Genomic DNA, 14727 nt, shown 5'->3' on the forward strand with positions numbered 1-14727 from the left:
AGTTTGAAACTATACAACGATTCAATAAATAGAAATGACGTAGGTTTAAAAGAATACCCTGCTATTATAAGCTGCTACAAACAATGTCTGATAACAAGTATCGACATAGAACGTGTCTTTTCACAGTTAAAACATATATTAAGTGACAAAAGCACAAAAAAAATAATTTTACCGAAAAAAAACTTAGAAATGTACATGGTTATAAATTTTAATCAAATATTGTAAAGTCAGTTTATTATTATTTTATTTAAATTATAATAAAATATAATAAAATTTTATTTTTGCACGATTTTTCACATTTTAACATTTTAATTGCACGTTTTTTAGATGTTAGCTGCACAAAAATCCGGACTTTACTTATAATATATTTACCATGATTACTTTAGAGTTTGTGGGTCTTTCCACTAATTTCAGTCACTTACACATTGCTGGTTTTCATTATAGCAGCAGACAGTAGTGACGTTCATAGGTTTTCCATGAACCAGTGAAGCTATAATTTTAGTGGCTCCGCCACCCCAAAATTAATTATAAATGCTTGACACTGTCAATCACGATGTTTCATCAAATTCTGATTGCTCAATATTATAAACAATCTGATACAATGCTCCTTAGTCCTTCCCTTCTCTTATACATAATAATACGAAAGTAGATACCTAAATAATAAAAATAAAATGTTGTGGTGAGTTGTGCATTTTTAGTGTTTACTCAAATGTGGATCTTCCTACATTTGTGTAGGTCCTGGAAGCCAAGTAAAACCAATACAATAGTATGGTACCGATGTGGACATCATTGTTTGATTACGTGCATAAATTGGTCTTACAGATTGTATAGAGTAAAGTTTTGGACTGTTTAAACAAAAATTTAGATTTTATTAAATTATAAATATTCTAATAGAATTTACATAAATTTTCCACTTTGAGGGTGATTTCTGATAGAAAATTAAATCTAATCGGTACTTTGAAGAGTCAGAAGTATAAGATTTCCAGTACTTTTCAAAGTACTTGTAAAAACTATTAAAAAAAAAAAGAGGAAAATACGTTTAGTCACATTTTCCTAGAACAGAACACTTCAGAGCGTAAATCCATACAACGTTTAGACGTAATATTTCCCTTTCGTAATAGCACGTTTGGGCATTTATATTGTTTTGCATATATTATTACTTATTAGTATATTATACTAAAACTGAGCCTATTAGACACCACGAAAAAGATAGCTCGATATAGTCTTCCAAAAATATTTAAAGATTTTTTTTTTTAATCGTGCTAATTCAATTTTGTATATTACTAGTTTATTATTTATTATTAATATTATTGTATATTATGATATTTTCTATGGATTAATTAAATTTTTACCGCAAAACGTGGTCCTAATTTTTTTATGTAGTTTAATATATTTTTTTCAACTTAATAAATTTCCCAACATATTTTAAACAAACTTTTGTTTTTTTTTCAGTTTCTATTTTTAATTTATTAGTTATTTTTCTTTCAATCATTATCAATTACTAGTTACAATATTGTCAATAATATTCAATATTGTGCCCAAAGGTATTTTCATAAATGCACCAAACAGGCCAAACATGTTAACAATTTTCAATTAATTTTTTTAAACTGCGCCAAAACGGGTTATGCTCCCCAAAAAATGTAAGTATATGAAATGGTAGTGCTTTACTATATAATATAAGTATCGAATAGACCACTGGTCATATTACGGTGTTGAAAGTAAATAATACATTCAGTATACATTCAGTTACATAAGATTTCACACACTGTAATTTAAGTATAGTTATATGTTTATAAGGGTAGCACAAAATATGCGGAGATGACATATTACAATCACGAGTGTGGCAGATCTGCAAATCATACGTATTAATTATAGTTATATACTATTATTATGATTATAGTTCATAAGACAGTCGAGAAACGCGACCCATGGCCTTTGTACGTTAGTGCGTTTTAATATATAATTAGGTATTCAAAGACTCGAAGTATTAAAATTAGTTCATTAATTTAACTTAACCGTGTCTACTGGATTATTTCATTAATCTATTTCACTCTGCAATACATAGTATATCATTGTATACGATAAACGATTTTGAGTAGAGACAGTCTGTGTCAGTATTACTAAATATTATATTCCTGGTAGATTAGTCTTTGTATTAATTATTCAAATCTTATAGCTATAACAATTGATTATTTTAAGTTGATCATAAAAGTTTACAAATTTATTATTTTAATATTGAAGACATTTTTGAAGATTTTAACTTCTGCAAATGTTAAATAGAAAAAATTTTACGCTTTTGTGTCTTTAATATTTTAAAATAACTACAATAATAATTTATACAGAACTTAAGAGGATGTCAGCGTAGTATTTGTTATCTCTTTCTAATCCACACGCAAATTAGCAAATTTTACGAACATAATATTGACTATAACCAGTACAACCATATTAATTTCTCAAATTAGAGTGAAATGATCTCTTATAAAATTCAAAATTAAGAACATTATCTAGAGCAGTGGTTTCCAAACTGTGCACCGCGAGCACTTTCTAAGAGCACCGTGGTCTACGTAAAATTGGTTATCAATGAGTATTTTTTTTTCTGTCGTGTTATTCACAGCAGGGCACCGTGACTAAATTGGGTCCAAAAAAAGGCACCGCAGAAAAAAAAGTTTAAGAACCGCTGATCTAGAGCATCTCATAACCGTTTTATTTTTATTATATTTTAAATTTAAATTTTAAAGCGAGTTATGAGTTTTTTAGGATATATAAACAATTTACAGTTTTAAAATACGCATAACTTGTTTTAAAATTAAAATACAATAAAACGCTCATGAGATGCCCTAGATAATGTTCTTAACTTTGAATTTTATAAAAGGTAATTTTACTCTAACTTGAGAAATTAATATGGTAATAGTCATTATTGTGAACGTAAAATTTACCATGTTGCGCGTGGGTCAGAGAGTGAAAATAAATAGTACGCTGACCATCATCTTAATATAACATTTTTAAGCTTTTCACACAGCGAAAAATATTTTATTGACGCCTAAAGAAATAAAAAATAAAATTTTCAGTTGTTTATAAATACCTCAAAAACTATAAAAATGGTTGGAATACTTTATTATACAATATTACTATATGTATGAACTGATAGTATAAATATTAGTTGAAATTTTTAATTATCAACGTTTATTTGTTTTTAAATTTCAACAAAATAACAAAAATCGTAAAAGGAAAAATATAGAAATTTGAGCTTTGAACGCCCATAAAAAATTATTATTACTTTCCAGTTGATTTTTTTTTTATTATAGGGAGTAAAACTTACGAGGAATCGTAATTTAAAATCGTATTCAATTTTAAAAACTAAGAAATACATTTTTTTTTACGAATTTTCAACAATAAAATAATTTGAAATTTTCACGGTTTTGAGAATATTTATCAAGTCTTAACATGAAATGCCTAGATAAAACATACTTTGATAATGTATTTTGAATTTTCGAAGTTTTTAATTGGTTTATGAATAACCAGAATAATTTATAAGTTATAAGGAATCTAATATTCAATTTCCATAAATCACTTCGATTGCAATATAAATATAATATAACATATTTAATAATATATGTTTACAGACCGCCATCGCTTTGGATTGTTTTTCATAAACAATCGTAGATTTAATAATGTTTAATTGAATTAAAATAACAGGTCCATTATTAGCTACTGTGACCTATACCAGTGGTCTTAAACCGATGGGTCGCGAAAGCTTTAAAATTGGGATAAGTCTTGTTTTTAAAATAAAAATTAAATTTATAAAATTATATAAGGTAAAAAAAATATTTTTATAATTATTAAACTTAGAAAATTAATAAATAAAAATACAGTTTAAAAAATGTTGTATTCTATTCAGTTTTAATAGTACTACTACAAAGTATTAAGCAATTTTAGCTTTTTTACAAAGATTATGTGGGTCGCGAGTCCAAAAAGGTTGAAGACCACTGATATATACAATAACGTGGTACACTATATACTTTACGGCTAATGTGTCGACCTCCATCGTAGAAACAGACCTAATTGCTCACTTTCTTACTAGGTAGTTAGGTACTCTAAGTATTAAATGCTTAAAATTGTCCACTTTTCTTTAACATTTTTCCTGGAAATGAACTTTTATTCTTCGTCCATACAGTTAGTGGTAGTTCCATTTTTTCACTGATATTTGGACATTGCTTGGTATTAGAGATTACTGATTGGACTACATTAACCAATATAATTATTAATTATTGCACGAATTACGAAATATAAAAAAAATAATAATAATATATTAATATTAAATTATTATCTTATCGTGGTGCTGATACCGGCGTAAGGCACAATACGCAATTGATAACTGATAAATCATATGATAACAGGATGGCACGTGTTAGATATTAGATGATTGTTTACTTACTGTAGCCCGTAGGTACTAGCTTCTAGGTACGCTTCGATGTGACGTTCAAACGAACGAATTTTTCCAAGTCCATTCCCCCTAAAATTCATATTCAAACTACAAAGTTTCGATGATCTGGTCGATTCAATGGGAGAGACTTTGCAAGAACGACAAACGAACGAATTAGAAGCGTTAAAAGTAAGTTTTACATTTGTGATGTTGTCATAATCTGCATTTATAAACAATACACATTAAAGAATAACGATTAATGTTTAAAATAATTTTCATCACTTCTAGTCAATTTTCAATGATCAATTAACGGACAACAATGAATGTATAGCTACGGATATTTGGAAACCATTAGATGTTACTATTACTGTTTTACCTGAAGGATTCACAAACTTACAACAAAACAACATTCTAGTTGAACTGCATGTCAAGGCATTAGACAATTATCCTAATGAGTAAGTTGAGATATCTTATGCAAATTTAACTTTTCCGCTTCCTGTAACATATTAATATTGTGCATTCAATTCAAGAAATTTATAAAATAAATATTTTTCATAATATTAAATGTTTAGTTAAATATGGAAGTATATATAAGCTTAAAAAATATATTAAAATTATTCACTAATAATACTTCTGTAAAACCAGTTACACGTGATTTGTGTATTTGGCAAACATTTGTCAATTGTTATGCTCTGCGGGTCATATTGGAGGTATTTAATTATAAAGCATAAGATAAAACTTTTGTTTTTCATCGTTTAGCGGTAAGCAGCAGCACTATTAAATAATAAAAACTAACTGTCAAAAAATGTTAGATTCTGTGGAGATTTGAATTTATAATTCAATTTATAACTATTTAGCTAATGCATCATTTCTATTAAACATAATATCTTGCAGTGGTAAATGAGTGAATGTGATGTTACTAATACATAAACAAAATTATATCATATTATTATCTATATTGTTATTATTTCTACTTTTTTTAAAAATTATCTATGATTGGTTTTATAAATATGTTCATGATTTAGATAAATATAAGTTTATCTCAATGAGATCCAGAAATCTCAAAAAGACTTTAAATCAAAATAAATAAATAATAACTATCTATTCTATACAGTCAATAATCTTCTGCAATCACAATACCAAGTACATGAGTCACGTGTTTAATTAAAATGAAAATATTTTTAATTTTTGAAATCTTTCTTTTAAACTGTATTGTTGTAATTTTATCAGGATAGATTAATGTTAGTAGTATAACTAACATTTAATAATGCTAACAATATAAGCAGTTTTTGAATCAATATTTTAATTTTTATTATAAACTTTTATCTCTGACTTTCTTTACGAGCAAAGCAGAATGGCCAATTGGTAGAAATATACCCACTGTAGTTTTAAAAAATGTTTTAGAATAAATTTTGAAATGAAAAAGTTAATATTAGTACTAAATTAAATTGTATTCTTTGTATGTTACACCTGATGAATTTATTTTTTAAAGGTGTCCTTGTACAAAAAGTACAATCTACAAAAATAATTAAGAAAATTTTAAATATAAAACATATTTTATAATTAATATATTGATTTTAATTGTAGAATACCATTGATAGAACTTAAAAATGCTAAAGGTATACCGGCAAACTATCTTATTTATTTAGAAAAACAATTAAATGAATTAGCTTCTAAAATAATTGGCGAAGTAATGATATTTGAACTCGTCCAACAAGTTCAGGTAACTGAAATAAGATAATTCATAAAATATCAGTGCTTATAATAAATTATTTTTACTCACTAAAATATTAGTTAAAACATGTATTTGTTTATTTAGAATTTTCTTTCTCTATACAATAAACCTCAGTATGCTTCATTCTATGAAGAAATGATGTCAAGGAAACAACAAAAAGAGTTTGAAGAAAGAGAAACTAAAAAGCAAGAAGTTGAATTAACTGTAATTACATTTGTTATATTTGGTTATAATTTTTATGATCAGTTATTTAACTATTAGTTCAAAATTTAATAAATATTATTTTTAGAAACAATTGATTCACAATGAAATGTCAAAAAAGAGAGAAGCTCTCAAAGAAGAACTACGAATGCATAAAAATAAAACAAGACATAACACTATTGAAACTATAGATGACGAAGATGAAGAAGATGAGTTAAATTTGAAGTAAGTAAAATAGGCACTAATGCAACTAAATGTTTGTATATATTGAATATAATATTTTTTAAAACATTATTATTGATAAAAATTAAATAATTTTCATTAAATATTATGATACATAATTTATAAATAGAAGTTATTGTAGTTGAATTATTTTTAATGTACATAAAAGAACAATTAACTTTTAAACAATGTTAAAAAAAAAAATATACTGATAGTTTCTATTGTACATTATTGATAATTGGTTAAAAATATAAAATTATAAATTTTCATTATAAACATTATTTAATAACCAACTTACATATTGTTAAAAATTAATTTATTAATTTGCCAATTTATAAGTTTTTCATAAATAATACATTTATATGGCAATTTAAATTTTAAACTGTAATGAGTTTTATTTAATTTTTAACTATAGCATTTTAATAATTTTATAAGTAACAAGCATATTGTATATTTTATGTATATTAAAATCTAAAACATTGCATATTTTTTCAGAGAACTCTCATGTTCATTACACACCAATTCACCATTGAAATTAAATATTCAGCAAAAAGTAATGTAACTTTTTAATAATATATTTATTTTATTTTATTTGTATTCTTTATAGTAATGAGTTTTAAATAAACCATGATAATTACAACAACATTTGTTTATTTTTAGGATCAAATAGATGATAGCAATTGGAATGATAACCATATTTTTGAATATAATTTTACTTCATCCAAATCTCGGCTTGATAAGGAATTTGTTATTTTGGATTGGCTTGGTAAAGGAGCGTTTGGAGATGTTCTTAAGGTTTGATAATGTTACTAATTAAATTCATGATTTTTACTTAATTAATCTTAGTTACATGTTCTCATAAATTGTGTATGAAAAATTGTACACAATATGAACAAATTAAACCTATTTAACCTAAATTATGTATTTAAAACAGAAATTTAATAAAAATTAAGTTTATACAACTATGATAAACAGTTCAAACTTTTTTAAATATATTTATTTGTTATATAATGTTAATTAATGAATTATATGAATAGGTAAAAAATAAACTAGATGACTGTCTATATGCTATAAAATGTATTGAATTAAATGAGAAGAATAAAAACCTCAATAAAAAAATCACTAGAGAAGTTAAACTTTTATCACGTCTGAACCATGAAAACGTTGTCAGATATTTCAATTCTTGGATAGAAGCAGCTAAAGTCAGTCAAGAAGGTACACCTCAAAAAAATGTTAGTAAATAAGTATATCTATGTCTGATATATTACTAGTATATTTTACATCTAAATTGTAAACTAACTAGAAACATAATTTTATGTCATGTGAAAAAAAAACATTAAAAATATTGTTTTTTTTTTAATATCAAGTGATTTAAATTGTGATTTAATTATTAATATTTAGCATTTATAGTACTGATTTTAATTTTGTTTAATATTTTTAAAAAAAGAGATAAAATGGGAATTAATTAAATTGTTAAATTTAATTAATTTTTAGTTTTATAAATTATTTTCAATGAGTTTGTTTAATTAATTTTACAAAATGTTGTTTTTAATAGAAAAAAAATAAAACTGCTGAAATTTGGCCTTTAAAAGACATTAGCTGTGGTTGGAGATTATCAAATTTAATTGAAGAAAATAATAGCGAGAGTAGTTCAGATGAAGATGACGATTGGATAGCATTTATGTAAATAAAAATTACCATTAAGCCATTATTTTTAAAAAAGGAACACATTTTTCTTAAGTTAATTTAAACTGTTTATTATTCATTATTCATTTTATTATTGTTATTTAGTCCGTCTGATTCTGGAAAAGTTAATTTGAATTCCACTGAAAGTACAATTTATGATAGCTCAAGTCAAGGAATTAATAATGAAAATGAAGATTCAATAGATAAGGTTGATCAGTTTATGTATATTCAAATGGAGTTCTGTGAAAAAAGTACTCTTCGGTATTAAATATAAATAATTATACTTATGTATTTAAACCAATTTTTAAATTTAATGATTCTATGATGATTGTCTAATTATTTAAAATTTTTAATATTTTATTTTATTTAGTAATGCAGTTGACAATGGTCTATATAAAGAGCCTAAAAGAGTATGGCGTCTATTAAGAGAAATTGTTGAGGGGCTTTCATACATTCATCAACAAGGAATAATTCATAGGGACTTAAAACCTGTTAATATATTCATTGACTCTGACGATCATGTTAAAATTGGAGATTTTGGTTTAGCTACAACTATAATTCAAAGGTATTATCACTATTATAAATCTAACAATAAAGTCTTAATAATAGTATTTAAATGGATTTTAAAGACATATCCCCGAAGTGGATTCAACAAATATTCAAGATATTTTTGTTGATACATCTCAAACTGGCAATATTGGTACAGCTTTGTATGTTGCGCCTGAACTTAATATTTTAGGTCCTAAAGCTGTATACAATGAAGTAAGTTAAATAATATTAAATTTATTCTCATAAATATTATGGTTATAGATGAAGGTTTTTATATTACTTTTTTTTTTTTACAAATATTTTGTAAATGCTTAATAAATTATTGTTTTAAATTGTCTTTAAAGTTACATTTTTTTGTATGATTTTACTTCCAATTAAACATATTTAGTAATTGTCTTATAATTATTTATCAATTTACTAGTGAAAATTACTATTCAAAATTATTATTTGTAATTCATAATTTAATAATATAATTTTAAACATAAAATTTAATATATTTCTTATTTATTTTTCAGAAAGTTGATATTTATAGTTTGGGTATAATTTTTTTTGAAATGTGTCACAAACAATTTTCAACAGACATGGAAAGGATAAAAGTATTGACTGATTTGAGAATGAATGAATGTATTTTACCTACAGAATTTTTAAAAATTGGAGATCCTGCTCAAAAACATATTATTAAGTATAATAAATTGTTATAATCTATGTATATCATATTGTAAAGGACATATATTAATTTTTATAATTATAATGGATAGGTGGTTATTAAATCATGATCCGTGCAAACGACCAAATTCAACAGACATATTACAAAGCCAATATATACCACCTCCTAAATTGAAAGATACAGAATTACATGAAATGGTCAGAAATACTCTTTCCAATTCAAAAAGTAAAAACTATAAACACCTTATTGCTTCGTGTTTTAATCAAGTAAATATACAATTTTTATTATTATTTTCAATAATAATTTACTATAATTTGTAATAATAACCCAAATTTTAAAAAATATGTTTTATTGGTGTATTTAAAAAATATAAATTAAAATTGACAACAATTGAGAATGTTTCATTATTGAAGTGGTATTTAGAAATATTAATAGGTATCACAATATTTTAAATTTATAATAAATTTTATATTAATAAAATATATTGTACAGATTATGAATAACAGATATCTATTTGTTCTAATTATTTTTTTTTTAAATAATGCTAAATAGTCTATAAATATAAAATCTTTGTTTTTAATATTGAATTCTGTATTATCTTGCAGAAAGTGACTACTGTGGAAGATATAACATTTACTATGACAGCTGGAAAAAATGTACTTCATCATGGCCGATTAGATAAAATTATTGACATAGTAAAAGAAATATTTCAGCTTCATGGAGGTGTTTGGTTGTGCACTCCATTGTTAATGCCAGCATTGAATTCCATGATCAATGAAAATACTGTAACTATGATGGCAAGGTGGGGTGGATTAACATGTATACCTTACAGTCTTAGAATTCCCTTTGCCAGATTCTTAGCACACAATCCTACAATTTCTAATTTGAAACGATACTCAATTGACAGAGTTTACCGTCAAAGAAGGGTTTATGGAGTTCATCCTCGTGAACTCTATGAGGCCGCCTTTGATATTATAAGTACATCACAAGGTTTGTTACCAAAAAATAATTTTATACACAGTTTAATTGTTTGTTAATTTGTTTAAGGTGATCTAATAGCTGAAGCTGAATTATTATCAATTGCAGCAGAAATATTTAATAAACTAAAAGATTTTAATCCTAATAACTGTGTAATTCGTCTAAATCATATGTCATTGGTTCAAGGAATATTGATGTATTCTGGAATAGAAAGGGCTCGGCATTTAGAAATTTGTAGCTATTTTTCAAGATTCAAAGTAAACAATGTTTATATTATATTTTTATTGAAACGTGATAATGGTTTTATTCATATAATGTACAGCAAAATAGTTTAGCCCCAGAACAAATTGAAGAGTTAGAACTTTTAGGATTTGCTAATCATCAAATCAATATAGCAATGAACTTTTTTTCAATGGAACACACGCTGGCTGACATGATTGAAGTATGTCGTAAGATAACAGTACGCAAATCAAAATGTGGAATTTTTTCACGAGAAGCACTGCATCATTTAGAAACTGTCATTAAACATATTGAATCATTAAATATCAAAGTAAATGAATAAATGAAATTACTGCTATATATATATATATAATTAAGTTAATTAATTGAAGCCGTATTTTAGTATTCAGTTGTTATTGTCCCTGGATTGATGAACATTATGCAATTTTATTCAGGATTAATATTTGAAATTGTCTATTATAATAAAAGTAAGAAGAATATTACAGAATATGATGTACTAGCAGCTGGTGGTTGCTATGATAAGCTAATATCTTCATTTAGGTAATTTTTACTTAGTATTTTTAAATAATTATTATTAGGGCTGGGATTTATATGTAAATACATATTTTTACTAAAACATGATAAATTAAGTATTGGAAATTATAAATTCATTTCACATGATTTGCAATAAAATAAACAAATTTTATTTTACATGTTTTTACATATTTCGTCATAAATACATATTTTAACATTATTTGTAAAATTTCTGTTTTTTGATTACATATTTCGTAAATTTTGACAACTTCGGTGGTTTAGTAGTATTATATTATACATTTATACTTTGATAATAATACTTGTAAACATTGGAAGTGTATAATACACATGGGAAATAAGTTTATTAAACTATGAAAGTATTAGTTAAATATTAATAACTTGATTATAGTTTATCTTATTTGTTTCTGTTCGATAACTATACATTAATGATCTTTTATTCATCAATTATTAGACAAAATATATTTACAAATTTTCAACAGTGTCAGTACTTGCGTTCACGTGGTTGTGAAAATATCTTTATATTTTATATTTTTTAAATTGAATTGATTAGAAATTAAAAATTATTAATTGTATATTCTTCAAAAATTACTTAGAATTTTATTTTAATTTTACACGTTAACATAATTTAAAAATTTTCTTGTTACGTATTTTTTTATTTTATACTACTACATATTTTGGCCATTTTAACTACTTATATATGCACATATTTTTGGTTTTTTATTACATATTAATCCCAGCCCTAATTATTATTAATTTTTATATAACTTTAGGAGGAATTTAGATATATCAAACGATATAAAACAAACAGCGATAGGTATAAGTTTTTCATTGGATAAACTGGCAGCATTGTTTCAAACAGAATCATCAGGAATAGATGTAATATTATGTTCATCAAATAGCAGTAAAACTATGACTGAAGAAAAATTAAATATTGCCAAGGACTTATGGTCAATAGGAATTAAAACACTTGTTTTTGATGTAGTACAGGTATACCTAACATAATTAAAAATTGTAATATCTATTAAATGTAAGTGACTAGTTATAACTATTAATTACATATTTTATTTTATTGAGACTTGGTCAACAAACAAAGTAAATTTTAATGAACTAGGCTTTCATAATATTTCTATACATATATATATGATCAAAGCTCTTATTCAGGCATGTTTAAAAGACAAAGAAAAGTATTTATTGCAATTAATGATTTAATCAAATGATTCTAAAACCTTAAATATAGATTTATCAAATATTGAAAATCTATTATTTTTATAAATCTGAGATTTGAGCAAATCATTGTATTTATTTTCCATTTAGCACTAAAAAAGAATTACTATAAAGTATTTTTTAGCCTTGTCAATGAATACATTCTCAAGTATTGCTTTTATATTTCTTGGTGATTTTAATCTATCTTCTGAAAATTTTACTCATCCTGAAATTTTTTTAATATCTATTTAATCAATTGTCATCTAAATTCAATGCAACTGAAGATAATTTATAATGTTAATAGTAAACATTTAAAATACATCATATCAAATTTAAATGATATAAATGTGACTCGAACTTATTGTTTATACCTAAATTAATTTATACCTAATTATATTTATGTTTATACACGTTTAATTAATCACTTCTAATCGGATTTTTCAGAAACTTAAAGGACCATATTATTTTATTTTGAAGTATTACTTCTGTTATTTTGATCAATTGTAAAATTTCTTCATATATAATATTATTTAGGAAAACAAAATTTTTCTATTTAAATAATATCTCTTACAATTTTATTAAATATGTACTAGTAAATATTCTTATGAACGTAAAAGACTTTTTTATAAACTTATTTATTTAAATCTGCCTCTTGGGCAGTTGTGTATAAATTATGTTAAACTATTATTGTTTTTATTACTAGTTGTTTTTTATATCAAATTATAGGTTATATTATTTTCAACTTAAAATTAGTAAATAAGTGTAATTGCTGTATAACAGGTGTTATATAACATATTTTTTTCTATGGTACATTTATATTAAGTTTTTGTTGGTGTTTTTTTTTTTTAACTTATTTTGTGTAAAAGTTTAACATAATAATTCACGTATAATATAATTTATCATTATTATTATAATCTTATAAATATATTATGTTTTGATCATATACCATAGATTGATTAAAGTAAAAATAAAATAGTGTCAAATAATATATACTCTCTAACATAAATGTTGAATGATAAGATTTTTTGATTTTTATTAAATATGTAAATTTGCCTTAAATTAACTATTGTGTTTTATTAAAATATAACATATTAAGTATCTTTACTAATAATGTTTGCAGACATTGGAACAAATTCAAGATTATTGCACTGATTTGTATGTGAAAAATATTGTCATGTTAAAAGAATCCAAGTCAGTAATATTAAGACGGTTGATGGAAGACAAGTTAGTAAAATAAAATAACATTTTAACATTTTTACTGTATTATATATTTCAGATTTCAGGATAAAACTATGACTGTAACTGAATTTATAGAATCTATGCGGCGTAAAAATAGACAAAATAGTTTAACTACAGTCATACCTCAAACTAATAATATTGTCAAAAATGAATCACGATCTATTAATGAAAACCAATTTATAAATATAATTTTTTTGACTGAAGAAAAATTGGTCACATCTGTCAAACGTCGTTATGAGAGTCAGGTACCTATTATTATTACCATTGATTATAAATAATATTACCTATATCAGGTATCTTATATCTAATGTGTTTCTATATCTACTAGAAAGCTATTTATATCACTTAATTTATATAGATTTCAAATGCTGTTTCAAAAACTTTACAAAAATTGTCTCCAAAAATGCGTGTTGAAATACTCGTACTTAATATTGATGCAGAACTAGTAAAAGCATTAGGCTCTTTGATGGATTTGGAAACTTTAGAAAGTGATATTTCTGTTTTAATTAAAAGGTACAAAATTATTTTTAAAATATATGTTTAAATTTCTCATGCATATTATGAATTGTTGTTTTTCAGATTTTCACATCATAAAAAAGATTTGAATAAAGTATTTAATTATATAGTTAACACAAAACACAAAAGTACTGATACTATTTTTATATTTTATACATTAAGAGGAAACATATTTAAGTTACTGATCTGTTAATTATTTACTAAAACAAATCTACGAATTATTTGTTTAATAATTTTTGTATAAAATATAAACCTATGTATATATGTTGAAAACAATTTATACTTTTTAAATTATTAATAGTTGGAAACCGTTTTTAAATATTATATTTCTTATTTTGTTTCATATTATCTCTAATAGATATAAATCTAAGATCTTATGGTTGAGTGTAAGGTTTTTTCCTAAAACAATTTTAATAATATTCAGAGAAAATCTTTGCCAACTTTTTAAAAGTTTAGATGATTAGAAAGTGTCTTACCAACAATGTGTGATTGTGCCACTCGACTCCTCTCATACATATTTTAAATACATTAAAG

At 24.1% G+C, this 14727-nt stretch overlaps 1 protein-coding gene across 1 annotated transcript; it reads left to right on the plus strand.

The window, feature by feature from the left end:
• Positions 1–4561: 4561 nt before the first annotated feature.
• Positions 4562–14398, plus strand: LOC113556590 (eIF-2-alpha kinase GCN2). Its single transcript, XM_026961635.1, has 23 exons — positions 4562–4612; positions 4712–4878; positions 6011–6146; positions 6243–6362; positions 6448–6584; positions 7077–7134; positions 7242–7376; positions 7619–7813; positions 8137–8264; positions 8373–8528; positions 8638–8832; positions 8897–9029; positions 9332–9498; positions 9575–9749; positions 10089–10473; positions 10531–10718; positions 10784–11011; positions 11084–11241; positions 12006–12222; positions 13559–13662; positions 13715–13922; positions 14036–14190; positions 14257–14398. Exons 1-23 carry the CDS (start codon positions 4562–4564, stop codon positions 14384–14386), a joined length of 3726 nt encoding a protein of 1241 aa, XP_026817436.1. The 3' UTR covers positions 14387–14398.
• Positions 14399–14727: the final 329 nt, after the last annotated feature.

The sequence above is a fragment of the Rhopalosiphum maidis genome, chromosome 3, assembly GCF_003676215.2.
Source record: "Rhopalosiphum maidis isolate BTI-1 chromosome 3, ASM367621v3, whole genome shotgun sequence".
NCBI lineage: Eukaryota > Metazoa > Arthropoda > Insecta > Hemiptera > Aphididae > Rhopalosiphum > Rhopalosiphum maidis.

What these genes read in the sequence shown, in the direction of transcription:
- LOC113556590 (XM_026961635.1), top strand. Translation starts at nt 4,562, where the DNA reads ATGGGAGAGACTTTGCAAGAACGACAAACGAACGAATTAGAAGCGTTA. An exon ending in TTAGACAATTATCCTAATGA is followed by an intron (nt 4,879 to 6,010) that starts GTAAGTTGAGAT and finishes TTTTAATTGTAG; the next exon opens with AATACCATTGATAGAACTTA. An exon ending in AAGGTACACCTCAAAAAAAT is followed by an intron (nt 7,814 to 8,136) that starts GTTAGTAAATAA and finishes TGTTTTTAATAG; the next exon opens with AAAAAAAATAAAACTGCTGA.